Genomic DNA, 18,080 nt, shown 5'->3' with positions numbered 1-18,080 from the left:
AGTAGTCAATAATGAGCTTCAGTGCAGAAAGGGTTTACGGTGAACCCCTTGAATTTCTGTTGTTGCTGTTGTTCATTGTACTACACACGTCTAAGGAGCCAACACTATTATATTTGCTTAGATCACAGAGTTTCAATTAACTTATTCTACTATTATAGAGTCTATTTAGGTCAAGTAGAAAGAATTCCAGGTCTGGATTATGGAAGAAACTGTAAAACATCATGAAGCATTAGAGGTGTATTTGTGAGGAGTCTGTTTCATGACTTATCAGAGTGTCCTGGGAAGCTTCTTTTGGTCGTTTCTCACCTTTTGGCTACTTTGAAACCAGAATAGCATGGTCTCCACGGCCCTCCTCAGCTTGGCATTGCCTGCTATGAGGATAGCTGCATGTCCAGAAGGGCAGGCAGCCATCATCCCTATACAAACCATCACTCCTCCTTTATTGTGCCACAGCACCAATAAAGGCGTTGAGACCAAGGCAGCAAAAAATGACAGCACATAAAAACACAGAAAAGAAACCAGAAATATGATGGCTCTGGTGTGGGCCTCAAGACTGGGGTCACGAGAGTCTCTGCTTCGGGACTTCATGGCCCTCATGTGACTGCCCAGGGAGATAAACAGCACTCCGGAGGAAACCAGGAAAGCTAGAGAAGGGGGGATAGACCCCACACTACAGAAGAGAAATGAGTAAAAGAAATTGAGTTTTGTCATTTGCGAACTGAATTCCGTGTTATTCACGGATAACACAGATGTGCCCATGAAGTGGGATCTGCTGAAAAAGTCCCACAAACAGAGGATGGTGCAGATGCCGGAGAAAAGAAGAGCACCTAGAAGCACCTGGCGAAATCTCCTGGAGACCCAGCTTGCGAAGTGGAGCAGGGAGGTGTGAGAGAAACGGACAATCCTGGAACAGTAGAGGAGACTGAGGCAGGCGGCAAACCAGAGGCTCACTTGGTTTGCGATCATCCAGAGAGTGAGGACGGCTTGGTAGTTGTGGCTCAGGGGGTCTTTCATCTGCTGGAAGCAGGTGAGCTGAATGGCATCCAGAAGCAGCAACCCCTGCAGGAAGAGTCGGGTGATGCTAAGGCACAGCAGCACAATGTCACAGTTGTTCAGCGGCCGCCCCTTTATCATGTCCCAAAAGTTCACCAAGACAATGAATGCATTGACCAGGATCCCCACTGCAAACTCCAGGATGGAAAGGAGCAGAAATGAAATCTTGGCTTCATAAGACACAGTTATTTCGGGAGTTAGAGTCAACATGATACCCCTTCTCTGATTAACTAACCCAAAACTCTGATTTCACCCACTAGAGCAGGAAAGAGTATCTCTTGAATCAAGATCTTTCCTTGGCAAAGAATCCAAATCTTGCCCAGCTTTTGGAAGGCACACAAAAAGCCCGGATTGGCGGGATGCTGTCGCATTAAAGGATCTCTGGGGGATACATGAGTGTTTATGATAAGGTTAGAGCAATGACGGTTCTACCTCTTGGATGATGCAAAACTTTAATGAAGCCAGGTGCACCTACCCAACAGCCCCTCTAGAAGCCACAGTGCAGCAACGGGAATGTAAACAAGATTGAGTTTCAGTTCCCCAGCCAGGCATGGTCTGGTTTTACATGCCAGCACAGACCTGTGAGCACAGAGGACAGGAGGATTTGTTTATGGGGTTCAGGGACACTGCCTGCAGGCAAAATAGGTGTTCTTAGTGAACTAGGTTTTGAAATGGGGTCTCTTCACATTTGCATTTCTCCTGTCACATCTCAGGCCTGACCTAACATAAATATGCTTTAATATGACTAGCTGAAAGGTCCCGCCCGAGAATTCTTAGTCCTCACCCCATACAATGTACAGCAGGCTCAGTTTCTGTAGGCTTAAAGCAACAGGGCAGAGGTGAAGAGAGCGCAGGAAAGTCTCAATAAAGGTCAGAGAAAATAAGCCACCTGGGGACTATACGGAAGTTGCTGTTCTTACGTAAACAGAACATATTTCTTACTGGAAGAGGTCATTTTACTTAGATGTAAAATACCATCGAATGACCATAGACTGTAAATGTAGTTGATGTTAACAGGTTAGAACATTGGCAGGAAATGGACTGGGTGGTGACGTCCTGAAGGGTGTCCACGGTGGCGAGCACAAAAAGCAGAGAACAGCACCCCAAAGAGTATAGACAAAAAGAGGTGATTTTACGAACAGGTAGACAGGGTAGCCTGTCGCAAGAAGTGAGATTGGAGGGGACAGTTCAGGCTATGATGGCTTCTTTGATTTCTTTGTGAATTAAAATATAAAATGTCAGTGATTGGTTCTCTTCCCCACTTGTCCCCGTTCATACATGAAGATCAGCTTCAGCCATTCTCTGATCAGGCAGATAGTAATACAACTTGTGTTGCACTCATGGGAAAGGATGGGAGACTTCTCATCAAGTCTGTTTAACATTTTTTACTCTGAAGAGGTAACCCTAACATCGTTTAGGAGATGGCTGAAACTGGGAAATGAATATTATCCTTCCCAAGACATTTAGAGAGCCCTACCTGGGGTACCAGTTTACTGGGGGAAATTGGGGTCCCCTCTTGGCATTCTTCGCCTCCTTAATAAGAGAGTTAAGAATGGACTCAGAAGGAGGCTTAAGGACAATTTTATTAGTTTAAAAGAAAAACCCCAGAGCAGGCAGCTGCTCCTTCGAGGAAGATGGGAAGGGTCAAAGAGAAAACCAGGCCCTCTGTTACCACGTGGTAGAAGGTGGTGGTGAACAGCTTCATATGAAAAAGACTAAACAAGCCCAGAGTGTCCAGGAAAGCATGCCCAGGCCACAGCCAGTATCCAAGAAAAAGAGAAAAGAGAAAGAAAAGGTATGAAAGAGAGAGAATAAAAGAAGAAAAAGGTTGCTATTTTCTAAGAAAAGGCAGTCATGTAACCTAGCTACATGGTCCTAGCTCCATAAGCTGCTGAAACTGAGTGAGAAAGAGAAGGAAAAGCATATGATCTCAGTAAGGAAATAACCATCCTCCCACCCCCAGTCTCTTTAGCATCACTTAAGGTCAACCAGCCTTCCTAGGGAGTCTAGCTGAATTAACTCATGTTTTGGGTATTTTTGACCAGAGGTAGATTCCATTCTTTTGACCAGAAGGAGACAGATTTCCCTTAGTAGGCCCAACAGAATCCTGATCAAGTCTGTTTAACATTTTTTACTCAGAAGAGGTAACCCTAACATCGTTTAGGAGATGGCTGAAACTGGGAAATGATATTATCCTTCCCACCATGAAAACCAAGTCCTAGTTCCGAAGCCATTCACTGGAAGGGGTCAGTGTCTGGACTGGAGCCTCAGTCACATGGTCGTGTACTGTTGCCAAGGACAGGTGCTCATTTAGGAAACAATAAACCAAAGTCCCCTCTGGCATTCCTGCCCAGAGAAACAAGGGCATTTCCTGCTTTTGGCCAAGGACACTTGTTCAGTTTCTAGTTTCCTGCCCCTAAAATGACTAGTGAATTCCCATCTTCTGTTCTCATCACAATATCCCAGAAATAATCAAATAAAAAGGACGGAGAAAAGAAGAGTCCTTAATCCTGCCACTAGCCTGGAAGTTCCTTGTTGCAGAGAGCCAGGCCGAAAGTCCCTCTAGCATTGGTTGATGATACCCACTAGGTGGTGCCAGACCACTGTGACTTCTGGAATTCCCAGCTTGCTGATCCTGCCTTTTAATTTAATCCAACAATGATTTGTTCCTGTATTTTATGTAACTGAAATTTTAGGCTCCCGTTCATGTGTTATGGCACATTCAATTTCCTTTAATCTCAAATTTCCCTGCAAAGAGTGTAGTTCTACTTTTAATTTGCTAATGAGACAGTAAAGGCTCCAGAAAGGTCAAATGACTTCAGAAACTCAAAAGTGAGGAGCAAGGATTTCACCGTTGGTGTTCTTTCTCTAGGTGTGTGAATAGATCACAGGGTGAGAAGGACACCCTTATGCCCTTGCCTCGATAGGATGCAGATGCCTGGCAGCATTTTTTCCACTCTTAGTCCATTTTGAATGTGTGTAATACATTTGGAGGGATTCAGGTGTGGATTGTGGGGCTGTGGAGGTGGCAAAGCAGCTCTTGGGAAACAGCCCAGCATGTGGAGAGAGATAATTCAATTCCATTCTCAAGAGAGTTGGAAAAACTGAATCTGGGTAGGTTCATGTCCCTCAAGAGGCCATTCTTATGGCTAAGGAAAACTGTGTAAGAATCTCCCTAGACCTGCTGAGACAGTGTGTCTGCCTCCATACCCGGTTAGCATCGGTATTGGTAAATCAAGACACTGGAGATTCTGCAGATTTCCTGCAGATGGATCCGGGCTGGGGTCTTTTTCTATTGTCCCCTCTAGACCTCCTGCATCTTCTGTGTTCTCAAGCCTCTCCGCCACAGATGAATTCAGATTCTTGTTAGGAACTGAAGAGGGACAATTCTTTTTCTTTTTTTTTGAGACAGAGTCTCACTATGCATCCTTAACTGGCCTGGAGCTCACTACATGAACCAGGCTGATCTCAAACTCAGAGATCTCCTTGCCTCTGTCTCCTGAGTTCTGGGACTAAAGGCGTGATGCTTTTATGTAGTATGTAGTTTCAAAAATCCCCAACAGTAGCTTGCCACTTGTCCTGTTAGATGAGATGAGAGACCGCAAAATGTACGTGTTTACAGTTGTGCGTCTTAAAAGGCAGAACCTCCAAGTTACTCTTTCTTTGCTCCTAACTGTGTATGACACAAAATTAATTTTTTTGTTCCTTTGTTGGGCCATTCAATTTAAAATAAAAATAATGATTTGACTAAGTTTTTTTTCTTACAGATGTAGTATGGAGGCCTTGTTTGAATCTCCACATTCACTCCTGTTATTCAAGCACTCTCTCTAGTCAGAGGCTGAAAATTTTTTTCTAACCTGTTGTGTAGCCATCTAGAAGAGCACCCAGCTTCAGTGAGAACTGAGCAAGTAACTTGGACACATCAAAACCATGGCCACCAAAATGTAGGTGGGTTTCTGGAGGGCATAGAATTTGTTCTCAGTTTCAGCCCTGTGAGCTTCTGCTTCATTATGAAGAAAGTTAGCTTCAGTAGACTCCTTTGGCTGCAAGGAGGTGATTCATTCCCATGATCTCTAGAAATAGGGATTTACTGTATCTTACAAAGCTTATGGTTGTCAAAGTTCTCCACCAGGGAGAAAATATCACTGATTCTTGAGAAATGCAACTTCCTAGTCTCCACGTTGACTTCCAGAATCAGAAACTTCAAGGTAGAACTCACAGTCTGTGTTTGGGAAGCCATTTGGGAGATTCTGATGCACACTCCCATTTGAAATGCATGAAGATGTGAGGGGAAAAAAGAGCTTTACCAGGGGCTCAGCCATGACTACACACTCCACAGGAACTGGCACACTGCTTGCACACTGGACCTTTCTTCAGGCTCCGTGTCGTCTTCTTAGCAGTAGGAATTCATTACTGTTTGCTTGAATGGTGCACAAAGATGAAATTCAAAGGAGCTAGAGAGATCATGTAGTGTTTAAATCTATTGTGTATCCTTCCAAAGCACCCGAGTTTGTTTCCCAGTACTCCTCTTAAGTCGCTCACAACCACCTGTCACTCCAGCTACAAGGGATCCAGAGCCCTTTTCAAGACTCTGTGGGGGTCTCACACACAGGTGGCATTTGTTCAGACAGGCACCCGCACATGTATACACAAATAAATATAATAACTATAAGAATCATTTTGGCTGGGTGTGGTGGTGTATGCCTTTAATCTCAGCTTTCAAGAGGCAGAGGCAGACAGATGTCTGTGAGTTGCAGGCCAGCCTGGTCTACATAGTGCATTCTAGGCCAGCCAGAGGTCTATAGTGAGACTCTGTCTCAGAAATAGATAGATAGATAGATATTCAATTAGAGATGAAAGGATTTTGATTGCTTTTGCATATTTTGTGTTCCCAGGGTCCTAAGAAGCTCTTTGGATGCCTTCTCTCATGTGAGGAATATAAGAATGAAGGGAATGTAGTATGAGTTTTATTCTTGTCCAAACAGAAGTGGTTTCCAAAGAGTGCAGAAGCAGAAATCAGCAGCAATTAGAATTAGATCACATGGCAGAGTCCACACATGGATTTACCGTTCTGGGTGCAGTAAATAGGACCAAGTGCCTGTGTGACATTAGCTCTTTACTGCATCCCAACAACCCCTTTGTTCCTTGGTATGTGAACTTTCCCAGTTTAAAATTAGAGCCGCATTTCTTTTCTTCCATCCAATAATAGCTGATGATATGCAAGGAATAATTAGGTGAGATTTCTTAGAAAGCCCTTGATACCTTCCTTTTTGTATGGAAACTTGGCTGCTGTGTTTGGAATCCACCCATAAGAGAAAAGACAAGTGTTAAACTCTCATCCTGAGATCCTAGAGCTGCCAAATCCAGACCAGCAATGGCTGTCTTCTAGGATTTTCATTGTGTGATACAGGAAAACTCTCCATGTCCTTAAGCCATGATGCTTGGGTCATTATTACTGGAAGCTGAATGTAAATATTAACTAATCTGATATGGAATCTATCCCTTGGGACTGAAACATTCAGAGTGGAAAGGAGTTATAGGAGAAGAGTAGGGGAAGCAGAGAGGAAGAACTCAAATATTTGTGGAAGGAAAGAAATAAGAGGTAACCTATATTTAAGGAGTGCCCTAAATCTGATTGTCTTTTATAGCATGTCAAACAAGGAAATGGAATGAGGAGGTAAATTTGTTTTCTAAATTTGCCTGTCATGATGAATCAGAGACCAGGAAGGACAAGAAGAGGAATAAAAGATGCCTTTAGTTCTGCAATTTTACAGCATATGACTTCATCACACATAATTGCCAAAGGGATGTGGACACAGTGTTACTAGTTTGCTGTGAGGTTAAGGACTGTCTCTTGCTTAGTTCTTATTTCTTTTCTTCTGTCCCCTTTTCCCAATGACTAATTAATCATTTTCCCAGTAATCTTGAGGTCTTGTGTGCAGACAGGATGAAGGTGGTGCAGCTGTCACACAGTAGCGGCTTCAGTTGTATGTCTTTGGATCAGGGGCTCATCACTAATGATACCAACGTGGAATCTTGAGATTAGGGACATAAATAGGCTCACTTTCCTGTCTAGTGCCTGTGGAGAGGGACTCCCTTTAAAGGAAGCTTGGGTCTGTTTTCAAGTTCCCCTTTGGTCCACAACCATGAACTGAAGGGGAGGAGGTTTTAAGAAAACCAATGGATCTGTAGTACCCTGGGTGGTTACCAGCCCTGCCAGTGTCTCTCATAGATTGTAAGGTAAAAGGTCAGGGAACAGTGTGTGGCCCTCATTGAAGGCTCTTTTGTCTAACTGACATGGAGTTCAAGCAGAAACCAGGGTGGCCATGGTGGGTCCCAGAGAGCAGCATGGGAGAGGGAGCCCTTGGGGGAAGTGGGCTGGGACAGAGAAGAGGACACAATCACAGGGCCCACACATGGTTATTAGACACTCTCTGTGAACTTAGGACACTTAGTGTACCTTTTACATTGGATTAGGTGTCCATCCGTGGTATGAGACTGGAAGGAAATGAATATAACTATCAAAGGTCATTGTAAGGGACACTCATATAAATTTGCATATAGTCACATTTGCTATCATTTTTTTTTGTGTGTGTGTGTGTGTGATTCAAAAGTTGATTGAGATTACTCATTCTTCTTCAATGACCTTAGTCTAAAACTGAATCAATATGAGAATGTATCATGCACCTCCCATTATGCCGCCCCATACCTCTTGGGATACATGCCTTTTATTATATGTGTGTGTGTGTGTGTGTGTGTGTGTGTGTGTGTGTGTGTGTGTGTGTGTTTATGGGGATTCCAAACAATTCATAGGTCTTTGTGGAGATTTGGAGGTCCCACAATTATAGATAATTATAAAATCCAGCAAAACACAGGCAGCTGGAGGAGATGTGTGTTCCACAGGATAAACTGGACTGGACTGAGCAAAAAGTTTCAGTAGAGACATTTATTCTGAGTGAAGAGACAACTAGAGCCTGTCAGAGGAGGACTGCAGGGCCTTTTCAGTTACATGGATTAGAAACATTCAGAAACACACGAATACCCACTGGTGGGAGAGTGGGTGGGTGGTGATGAGAATGAGAACATTGTAGTGTTTAGATGAAGAAACAAAAGTGTCACAAGAAATTGTTATATATCAGCTTTCACAGAAATTAGAAAAACACTGGCAGGTATTCCCTCTGCTTTTCTTTCTTTCTCTCTCTTCTTCCTTCCTTCCTTCCTTCCTTCCTTCCTTCCTTCCTTCCTTCCTCTCTCCCTTCTCCCCTCCCTCCCACCCTTCCTCCCTTTCTTTCTTTTTTGTACTAGTTTCTTTTCATTTGGTAAATTAAATACCCAAGGCACGTTAATGTTATTAAAAAAAAATAGGTCAATTTAGCTCACAGTTTTGGGGGCTCAATGTCTAAGCAATATGGTGCTGGGTCTGGCTGGGGACTGGAGGCTGGGGGCTGGATGGGGGTGCAGGGTGGGGGAGCTTGGGGCAGGGTGTGGGATGTCGGATTGGGGGGCGGGGGTTGGGGTTAGGGTAGGGGGTGGGGCTGGCTGCATTACACCATGAAAGATAGCCAGAGCTTTTGCAAGAAGTTACACAGTGTGACAGAGCAAGCCCAAGGAGGATCCAGTCCTGCACTTCTCTAACAGCCCTCACTAGTACTAACAAGGGTCCCATAAGCTATGTGCTATTTCTTTTCAAAGACACTGTCTCTAGTGGCCTACTCCCCATAGGCTCCACTTCTTACAGGTCCCATGGCTTCCTCTCACAGCATAATAGTGTCCCTTAGTGGACAAACCATATCCAAATCACAGCGAGTTTTTGAATTGTCTTAGTCTTGCTACTCTATGAATATATTCAGTTTTCTTGGTGACCAACAAGCACTTAGTTAAACTTTTTACTTCCCAGTAATGTGACATGATCTCACAGACCTAGTGCCCAGCCAGACAATCATATTACATATCTCAAATCTAAATTTCTGTCATGGAGAATCCAACTGTCAAATTTGAATTACCTGTCTAGTGCTGGTTGTAATCATAAAGTTAGGAGTGGACCTTGCAGGAGTGGACTGTTCAGGGATGGTCTCATCAGGGTGAAGAGGCAACAGAGAAAATGTTGGGAGTTTTCACATTAGATTTGAGTTGGAGGGAGGCAGGCATCTCCAAATACTGATGGTAGAATCTGATAACTGATAGGATCCAAGGGTTTCTGTTCTGGAGACCTGGTAGCAAATGAGTGTTGAATTTGTTGAACTTGAGGACTAACCTTTAATCTGAAAGGCACATTTTTAGATTTTCTGACCTCGGACTCCATGAACCTTGGGTTACTAGATTAAGACCAAGGCCGTGGAAGCTCAGCTATGGCACCGAGTGACCTTTAGCAGCTCATTTTTCTTCTTCCTTCATTTATTGGTGGGGATTAAGAGTACCTGCCTTGTCCCATTGGGTTATTATCTGAGAGATGATATAGATAAATGTCCGGAAAGCAGCAAGATGTCATGCAGATGTAGAGTTTTATTATGAACATGTGAGTATTAGGTAATGTATTACTGTCATGCCCATCTCCTTGACACCCATATGCGCATGCTCTTATCTGTGCCCAGGCTAATGACACAGGCAGTATAAAATGGTGGAGCAGTAGGCATTTCACAACTGGAGGAAGTGCTGTAATCTTTGCTGTGTGCTGTTTCTATTCTCACCTTCCTCTAAACACTTCTGGTCAGAGAAGACTGCTTCTCACTCTAACTCCTTTTCTTCACGTCCAGGTGGCCTGTGATGTGACAGGCTGGGCTTCCATGTGGATCCAAGGAAGGAAAAGGACTCAGCTTCAATAAGAAGGTACAGTGTGCAGTGTGTAGGGGAATCACTTCCACAGGTAGAGGGAAGATGGAAAGGGTTTGAGCATGTGTGAATGTGTGCGGGGGTGGTGAGGTCTGGGTTTGGTTTTCTTCCACTATCCTGTAGAATCAATTTAGTGTGTGATATGGTGACTGTCCATGCATCTATTCCAGTTTTCAGTGATGTGGAAGACCCCTTTCTTACATCTTATTATAGTGGGGGCTATTCTGAGGGCTAACAAATTGGAGAAGCAGTTCTGTTTTGAGACACAGAGGATTGTAACCTAGGACCATGCACATGATATGCAAATATTCTTCCACTGAGCTAGATCTCCAGTCCTTGGTTTCTTGAGACAGGATCTCACTATGTAGCCTGGGCTGGCTACAGACTTTTGATCTCTTTCTGGTTTCTTCTGAGTACTGGGATTACTGGTGTGCACCACAAGAAGATATTTAAAAACAAAACAAAACAAAACAAAACAGTTCTTAATAGAACTTAAGCTTCTGATGCTGCTTAGCGATGTTATTTTGTTTTCACAAAAAGATAAGGAAAGGAGAGGCTGGGAAATTGACATTGGAGATCGAATATTTATACCTTAAGTTTGCCAAAAACAAACAAACAAAAAAACCCAAACATTGTGTTCATAATATAATCCCTAATTTATAGGTAAGACCATTGAGTTTCAGAAAATCGGAATGACTGCTTGAGATATGCAGAGAGTAAGCTGACAACCTGACATTCAGCACAGACTCATATCATTTCCAATCCTGTGCTTTTTTTGAAACTGTGTTCAAGCTGTATACCTCTAAACAGTCATTTAATGATGCAATACCAAATCATTATTCAGAAAATGGTTCGCTTTTATTTAGCTGTTGTATTCAACAGCTACCTACTGTAGGGATGCCGTCTGCTGTGTGTGTAAGTCACTCTCAGCCCATGACTGGTAAAAGGTACACAGACAGAGGAGTGTTTTAGAAAAAGACTTATGTAGGAAGGGAGAGCCCAGGAGAGACCTCCAGGAGGAGAAAGCACATGAACTGGGCCTCACTGCTTCTCCAGACTCTAGAGTCAGATCAAGCCCTTGTAGGGGCTTGTCTATGATGGGGATTTGGAAGGAACTCAGTTTGCAATGCCTTGATGGGTGCCTAGGACTCTGCTATGCACTTAAGAGAAGGTATATCCAGAAATCTTTGAGGAAAAATCAGATATGAGCAAAACAACAAGAACATTGGTGTGTTATTATGCTAAATGCCCACACACAACCTCTCTTTTCTTCCTCATAGCCTTTAACATGGTACCAATTTACTGGTGCCAATCGGCATATATTGTGAACCTTCCAGGGTTCCTCATGGAGACATATTTAGACTAGTGGGAAGCATGGGGAAGGTCATGTTTTGAATTAAATACTAAAAGTGTTTGTTATTTTACAATCTTGGGCAAGTTTTTTGTTAGTGTCTCAAGTTTCTCATCTTGAGGAATAATAGTACCTGCTTCAGAGTATAGTATGAGGAAGAAATGAAGAATGTTTTGAGCCATTTAGTGTAATGCAGGTTATAAGAGGCACTCAAAGTGTTGACTTCTGATGGTGTTTCATTTATAGTACACATAAAAGCTACACATTGAATTGCATTTTGTAGAGAAATGGGTTATTCCTTTATTTACTGTGGCTAGAAGTGGAGACTAGCCGAGGGACTGATTCTTGGCTTATACATAGGAATCCGGAGGCTACTCAAGGGTGGTGGAGAAACTGTACCATCCTGTCATGTATTCCTTACATTTAAAGATTTTCATAACTCCTGATGAGCCATGTTTCTGTGACATCCCTGAGTCAAGCAAGGGAAGGCTATGTCACTGAACAGTAAACTACTCAAGGCATCCTAGTTAGTGCTTGTACCTTGGCCATGCCTGAGTTGTCTTTTTAAATTCAAGAACTTGGAGCTCAATTTTCTAAATCTTGTTATTACTATAATCAGGCCAGGCCACACATGCCAATGTTTAGTGTAGGGCCTTGTGTGAAACAGATGTTCTGTCTTTTTCTTGCTATACTCAGAATTCTGAGTTATGCTTGGGTGAGAGGTTGATGCAGTTGAAGAATCCTCAGTCTTGGCAAAGCATCAGTCTCCTAATCGTAACTGACAATTTGAGTATGTATGCAGCACCATCTTCTACCCTCATTGGTTTATTTTATATGTTATTGGCTGGATACCATTTTTATCTTTATTCAAGTTAAGGAAATAGTTTTAATCACCCGAGCTCTTGCTTTAGCAAGCAGACCTGGGATTTGAACTCAATTCTATATCTTTTTTAGTCAGCAACAACAGAAACCTCACAACATTCCTGGGGCTTGTCTTCCTCAGCTCTGATATGCAGGGCTTATATTTGTATGTTATTGGGATCTTCTTCTGGCCTCTGTTCCACTCCCCAGTAATTGTGTTCTATGTGGAATGAACTCGGATGTGACATTTAGAGCACAGAGTATATTGCATTGTAAAGTAAGGTACTCTGGAAGGACAAGAGTAGTAATGGCCAAAGTGACCGTCACCAAGGAAAATACTCACAGTGTGAGAGTAAATGATGCTCAGAGAGACCACTGCATAGGGCATACACTCCAGGGACGAGAGTGGCCAGTGGTCAAAGAGATCATCATGCGGGTCCTTGTATTTATGAAGCTTATGTGTTAGTTTCTAAAGTCATTGAAATAGAAGTCTCTTTAGCTGTTAATCCTTCAGTCCTATGATGCCTAGACATCTGGTATTCCCAAAGGCTGATTCCTTACAAGCTTTTCATGATGACTGGTGGGGTGAGAAACTTTGGGATAAGGAGCTTATCACAAAGACAGAATGACTCCACTTTGATTGTCCCAGGCTACAGCTTTTATGATATGAACAGGATGAGAGGTGGTGACTTTGTTTGTTCAAGTTGTATTCACAGCACATAACCATGCTTTTCATCTCAATTATTTCCTGATTCTTTAGTGGTCCATAGAGGTAAAAGATCAGAGAAAGAAGTAATTAAGCAGGGCCTTTAAAATTAAACTCAGTAAAAGGACAGATTTAATTTTTAAAAATTTCAATATGCCATAGACTGAGACCTTTATAAAATTAAAAATAAATCATTAGAGAAATAAAAAAACAGGGTTGAAAATATAACTTCCACTTAAAAGTTATTCAGGTCAATAGACATCAAATTACTCAGAAATGTTGTGATAAAAGTCTCCTTGCGTGTCTTTGATTTTTGTTCTTATTTATTCCAAGACTAGTAACCCAGGTTTATGAATTACACAAGAGGTAGTCACTGGGGAGGACTCTGTTTCAATCTTTCGGAAACATACTCAATGATAAAGGAGAGTTCTGCACCTGGAGTCCCTAGATAGAAACCAGAGAACTCAGTGATCTTGGAAGGGGGAAGAATTTCCATATTCTTTATCAATCTCTAACTGAGATTTAGCATTTCTTTTCAGCACAGATTTTGGCTATAAAGCATAGTAGTGTTAAGTAGTACTTGTGACTTTAGTCCAAGAGGTTATAGTACTTTATATGGTTAAGATAATATTGACAGAACCCTAATACTTATCACTACTTTGAAATTTCAATAATTATTATATCATTAGTTAAAATATCATTAATTAAAATTGTTATTGCAATTAAAAATAACCTAGTAACCATTTCATTATAATTAGTTTCCTTTGTACACTTTTTGTATATCTTACACATACATTTAAAAACAGCTTTAAGCATATCCAGATATGAGGTTGCCAAATGGTCTCTATAACACAAGTAATCTTAAGAATATTTTCAGGGTATTCAGAAAAGATCAAAGTACTTAGATAAAATTTTCAAGACATTTTTTTTTTCCTTCACAAATCAGCAAATTGTGCTATTGCCAGTGTGTTCTTGGTAGATTGCCTGAGGCTCTCTGACAGAGACTAGAGTTGTTCCATGATTCTAGATCAGTTATTTTTTCTCCTTTATTATCTACAAATAGAGTTAATTCCGTGTTTTCTTCACACACACACACACACACACAAACACACACACACACACACACTCTAAAGGTCTAAGGGCTAAATAAACTCACAGTCGAGGAAAAAGAATGGGTCATGCCTGGCGACTTCTTGTCGTGGAGATTTTCTCTCTAGAGCAGTGGTTCTCAACCTTCCTAGTACCATGATCCTTTAATACAGTTCCTCATGTTGTGCTGACACCAAGCATAAAATTATTTTTGTTGCTACTTCATAACAGTAATATTGCTACTGTTATGAATCATAAATATCTGAAATACAGGGTGGTCTCAGGTGACCCCTGTGAAAGTGTCCTTTGACCCCCCACAGGGGTTACTACAGATTGAGAACTGCTTCCTTAGAGGAAGGCTGATTGTTGATTAACTAATGGGCCTGATCTTGGAAACGAAAGCTGGGCTGTGATTTGCATTCAAAGGCCATTAACATTTTCATGATTGGCCAGGAAGTCATCACCAGCTCTGGGATTGCTCTCTGTGGATTGCTCTCCTCAGCCTTTGTTGCTGGGCCATTCTTCAGAGCCACTGGGAGCAACAGCAGCAGACAATGAGGTTTGTCTACGAAGTGCATATTCCTTTGTGGCTTCAGACTTGTGTGCAAGTGTATGTGTACGGGTTGGCAGGAATTTGTACTCACCTCCTTTGGTCAAAGTACCTTTGATACTTTGTATGGACAAAAACAACAACCACCCAAATTATGCAAGCACACACTTAAAATTTAACTCATTTATCTTTTCCTTGGATAGGTCTGTGTAGCATGTGTGTTGATGTGTGCATTCCTCTGGGTCTATGCACCCTCTTCAAGCCTGATTATAGATAAATTTGTGTATTTGTGTATGACAGTGTTAAAGGGTAAAGAATAATAGTAGCTGGGGTGAGACAGCAGACATTCTTTCAGATTCTGGGAAGATCTGAAAATGAAGAAAAGGAGTACTATTTGGGAAAAAGATTGCAGCTTTGTGGGACAGTCTTTCTGAAAGGGTGTGGAGCTGCAGCTGAGGAGTGGTGATTACAGTATCTGTGATATTTAGGACAAGGGAGGCTCTGTCACTGTCCTTATGTGGTTGGTGCCTTTATTGATCAAATATAGAGTTGTTTTAGGGAAGAAGCTGAAGCGATGTGACTACATGTGTAATGATATTGAGATGAATATGTGAGGTAGGGGTTAGAAGAGATTTCTTGTGGCCTTTAGAGGAAAATCACAAAGAAATCTTGCATATTTGGACTGGCAATTATATGTGACACAAAGTGGAAGAGAGCAATGGATTGTATTGGCCTCTTCCTGGTTACAGTTAATAGTTACTAAGTTGCTAGAGCCTGTCTAGACATTTGTGGGCATCTCTTTTCTGATTGGCCACAGAACTAGGAAGGAGCTACCATTAGGGACAGGAAGAGATTCACTCCATGGGTCTCACTGGAAAAGGCTGCCAGTGTGTTCCCTGTACCAGTCTGAACAGCTGCTCTCATGTGCTCCTGGGGAACTCCTGATCTCTAAACTGTCCGTTGGTCAGATGTCATAGAATATGACCAAGATCTCTTATGGGAAAGTAAATAGGTCTGGAGCTACAGGGAGTGGTTCTAGATTTACTGTCCTGGGAAAGGCACCTGAAAGAAGTGGAAGAACATTCCCTCCAGTGTCCTGAATTCAACAAAGGCCATCACCAGTTCACTCAACACTGATGCTTTTCTTTTAAACAGTTATTTCCTCACAATGGAGTTTTAATAAATGAATAAGTTACATAACAAAGTGTTCCATAAGCACAGGATATTAAGGAGTAGATGGACCTAGAAGAAGACATTTCCAAGGAAAATTGGTTCAGCCTGTTATGGTGGGGGTGATAAGGAAGATAAAGCCTTGTACACCCTGGTCTGAAATAACAGAAGGATACAGTCTCTTCAAAGAATCCTGGGGAAACTGAGGTCTAGTATTAAGTGTGCCCCCACAATGAGGTCACACATCTGGATAGGATTAGATTTCTTCACTTAGTTAATGTTTCCCTTTCTATTCTCAAATTAGCTAGGAGATCACGGGGCAACCTGCTAAATATTGCTGAATACATCTGAGAAATAGCCATGCTTGTGGGAGCCTCCTTCCTGACTCATTCCGGTTCTCTCCTGCATTTCCTGCTTGTTATCAAATGATTTTTAAAGAGCAGCTTGGATCAGACACTGGCTTTCCTTCAGAGAAGGGGAGAGTTGTTTAGCTTTTCCAAGTTAACTGACAGGCCCACTTGAATAGTTTGGTCCCCATGTCATTTACCCACTTACCTTGTCCAAATAGCTATGAAATGATCCTTGATAGTTATTTATTCAGAATGGAAAACTTCTATTGGATCTAGGTGATTTATGTGCAGTACTAGTTCTTACTTTTTCTGTTAGATTTTCCCTGACTAACCTTTTAAAACACTGAAGCTCTTCCCCATGTGCCGCTGTTCTTTCTCCCACCTTGCTTCCCCACAGACCTTATGTAATGGAACCCACTGCACTGTTTACTTGGCTTGCTGTCTCTCTTTTCCATTCACCAGGATGTAAGACCCACAAGGGCAAGGTTTTTTTAAGTTTTGGACACTGAGCATAACTGGCTCCTGCAAGAATACCTGCAGACAGTGGGAGCTTAGCCTGCAGACAGTGGGAGCTTAGCCTACAGACAGTGGGAGCTTAGCCTGCAGACAGTGGGAGCTTAGCCTGCACACAGTGGGAGCTTAGCCTGCAGACAGTGGGAGCTTAGCCTGCACACAGTGGGAGCTTAGCCTGCACACAGTGGGAGCTTAATAAACATAGCAAATGAACAAATACACTGCATGCACACATCTCTTCCACTTTAACCCCTAGTTTTGATAACTGTATGATATGATAAGGAAATCAGAGCACTGAGGCATACTGGCAGCTCTTTCTCTTCAGTCACAGAGAATGCGCTGTGGGCCCTAAACTCAAAGTGAATTGGTATTTACAGGTGCTTATTCAAATCCCCCAGCTGCCACAGAGACAGAAATAACAGACATTTTGTTTCCTTTTGTAAGCCTTTTTGTTGTCTCTAGACAGAAGCTTCTTGCATGGATCTCTTCATTTAGGAACTTATTTGTCAAGGATATGCATGTTTTTCTGCCATTGTTGAACATAGTAAGTATTGGTATAAGATCAGCCTTGAAGGCGCTGGCTTTGGCTTCAGGTTGTCTCTTGACACCTGGCTCTGTTACAGGTCTGGACTTTGAACTACCTAGTTTCTATACACTGCAGTTAATTCAGTTGTGAAATGAAGAAAATAATTCCCCTTCATTACTCCCACTCTCGTCCAGGTTGTTCATGTAGATCTCATCCATTTCTCTGTCAAAGTTTTGACGGAAAGAGAGCTTAGGGGAGCGGGAGATCCCAGCTGGATCAAGAACAGAAAGGTAGAACAAGGAATAAGAAGACCACATGAGAACAGGCAGAAGCAAAGTGCTAGAGAGATCCCCAGAAATCCACAATGATACATCCTCTGTAGACTGTTGGCAATGGTCGAGAGAAAGCCTGATCTAACCTAGTCTGGTGATCAGATGGCCAAACACCCTAACTGTCGTGCTGGAATTCTCATCCAATAACTGATGAAAGTGGATACAGAGATCCTCAGCCAGGCCCCAGGTAGAGCTCCAGAAGTCCAATTGTTGAGAAAGAGGAGGGACTGTAAGAGTGTGAAATGTTGAGACCAAGATTGGAAAAAGCGCAGGGACAAATAGCCAAACTAATGGAAACACATGAACTATGAACCAAAAGCTGAGGAGACTCCAGCTGGATCAGGCCCTCTGGATAAGTGAGACAGTTGAGTGGCTTGGACTGTTTGGGAGGCATCCAGGCAGTGGGACCTGGACCTGTCCTTAGTGCATGAGCTGGCTGTTTGGAACCTTGGGCTTACATAGGGACACTTTGCTTAGCCTGGAAGGAGGGGACTGGACCTGCCTGTACTGAATCCACCAGGTTGAGCTGAATCCCCAGGGGAGTCTTGGCCCTGGAGGAGATGAGAATGGAAGGGAGGGGCTGGGGGGAAGGTGAGGGTGGGGGCGGGAGGGGGGAGTACAGGGGAACCCATGGCTGTTATGTAAAATTAAAACACAAATATAATAAAAAATAATAATAAAAAATAAGTATTAAAAAAATTCCCACTGGACAATGGTTATGATAAGTAAAGGAAGTCATGCTTGTAAGAC

At 42.5% G+C, this 18,080-nt stretch overlaps 1 protein-coding gene across 1 annotated transcript; it reads right to left on the bottom strand.

The window, feature by feature from the left end:
- Positions 1-267: 267 nt before the first annotated feature.
- On the bottom strand, positions 268-1,263 carry Tas2r38 (taste 2 receptor member 38). The gene has a single exon (XM_036180548.1). It carries the CDS (start codon positions 1,261-1,263, stop codon positions 268-270), a length of 996 nt encoding a protein of 331 aa, XP_036036441.1.
- Between the last annotated feature and the right edge of the window lie 16,817 nt (positions 1,264-18,080).

Source organism: Onychomys torridus, chromosome 3, assembly GCF_903995425.1.
Source record: "Onychomys torridus chromosome 3, mOncTor1.1, whole genome shotgun sequence".
NCBI lineage: Eukaryota > Metazoa > Chordata > Mammalia > Rodentia > Cricetidae > Onychomys > Onychomys torridus.
Note: the sequence above shows the minus strand (reverse complement) of the source record. Positions and strands in the feature narration are given on the sequence as shown.

Bases quoted from the DNA above. Each gene is read 5' to 3' on its own strand.
- Tas2r38 (XM_036180548.1), bottom strand. From the start codon at position 1,263: ATGTTGACTCTAACTCCCGAAATAACTGTGTCTTATGAAGCCAAGATT.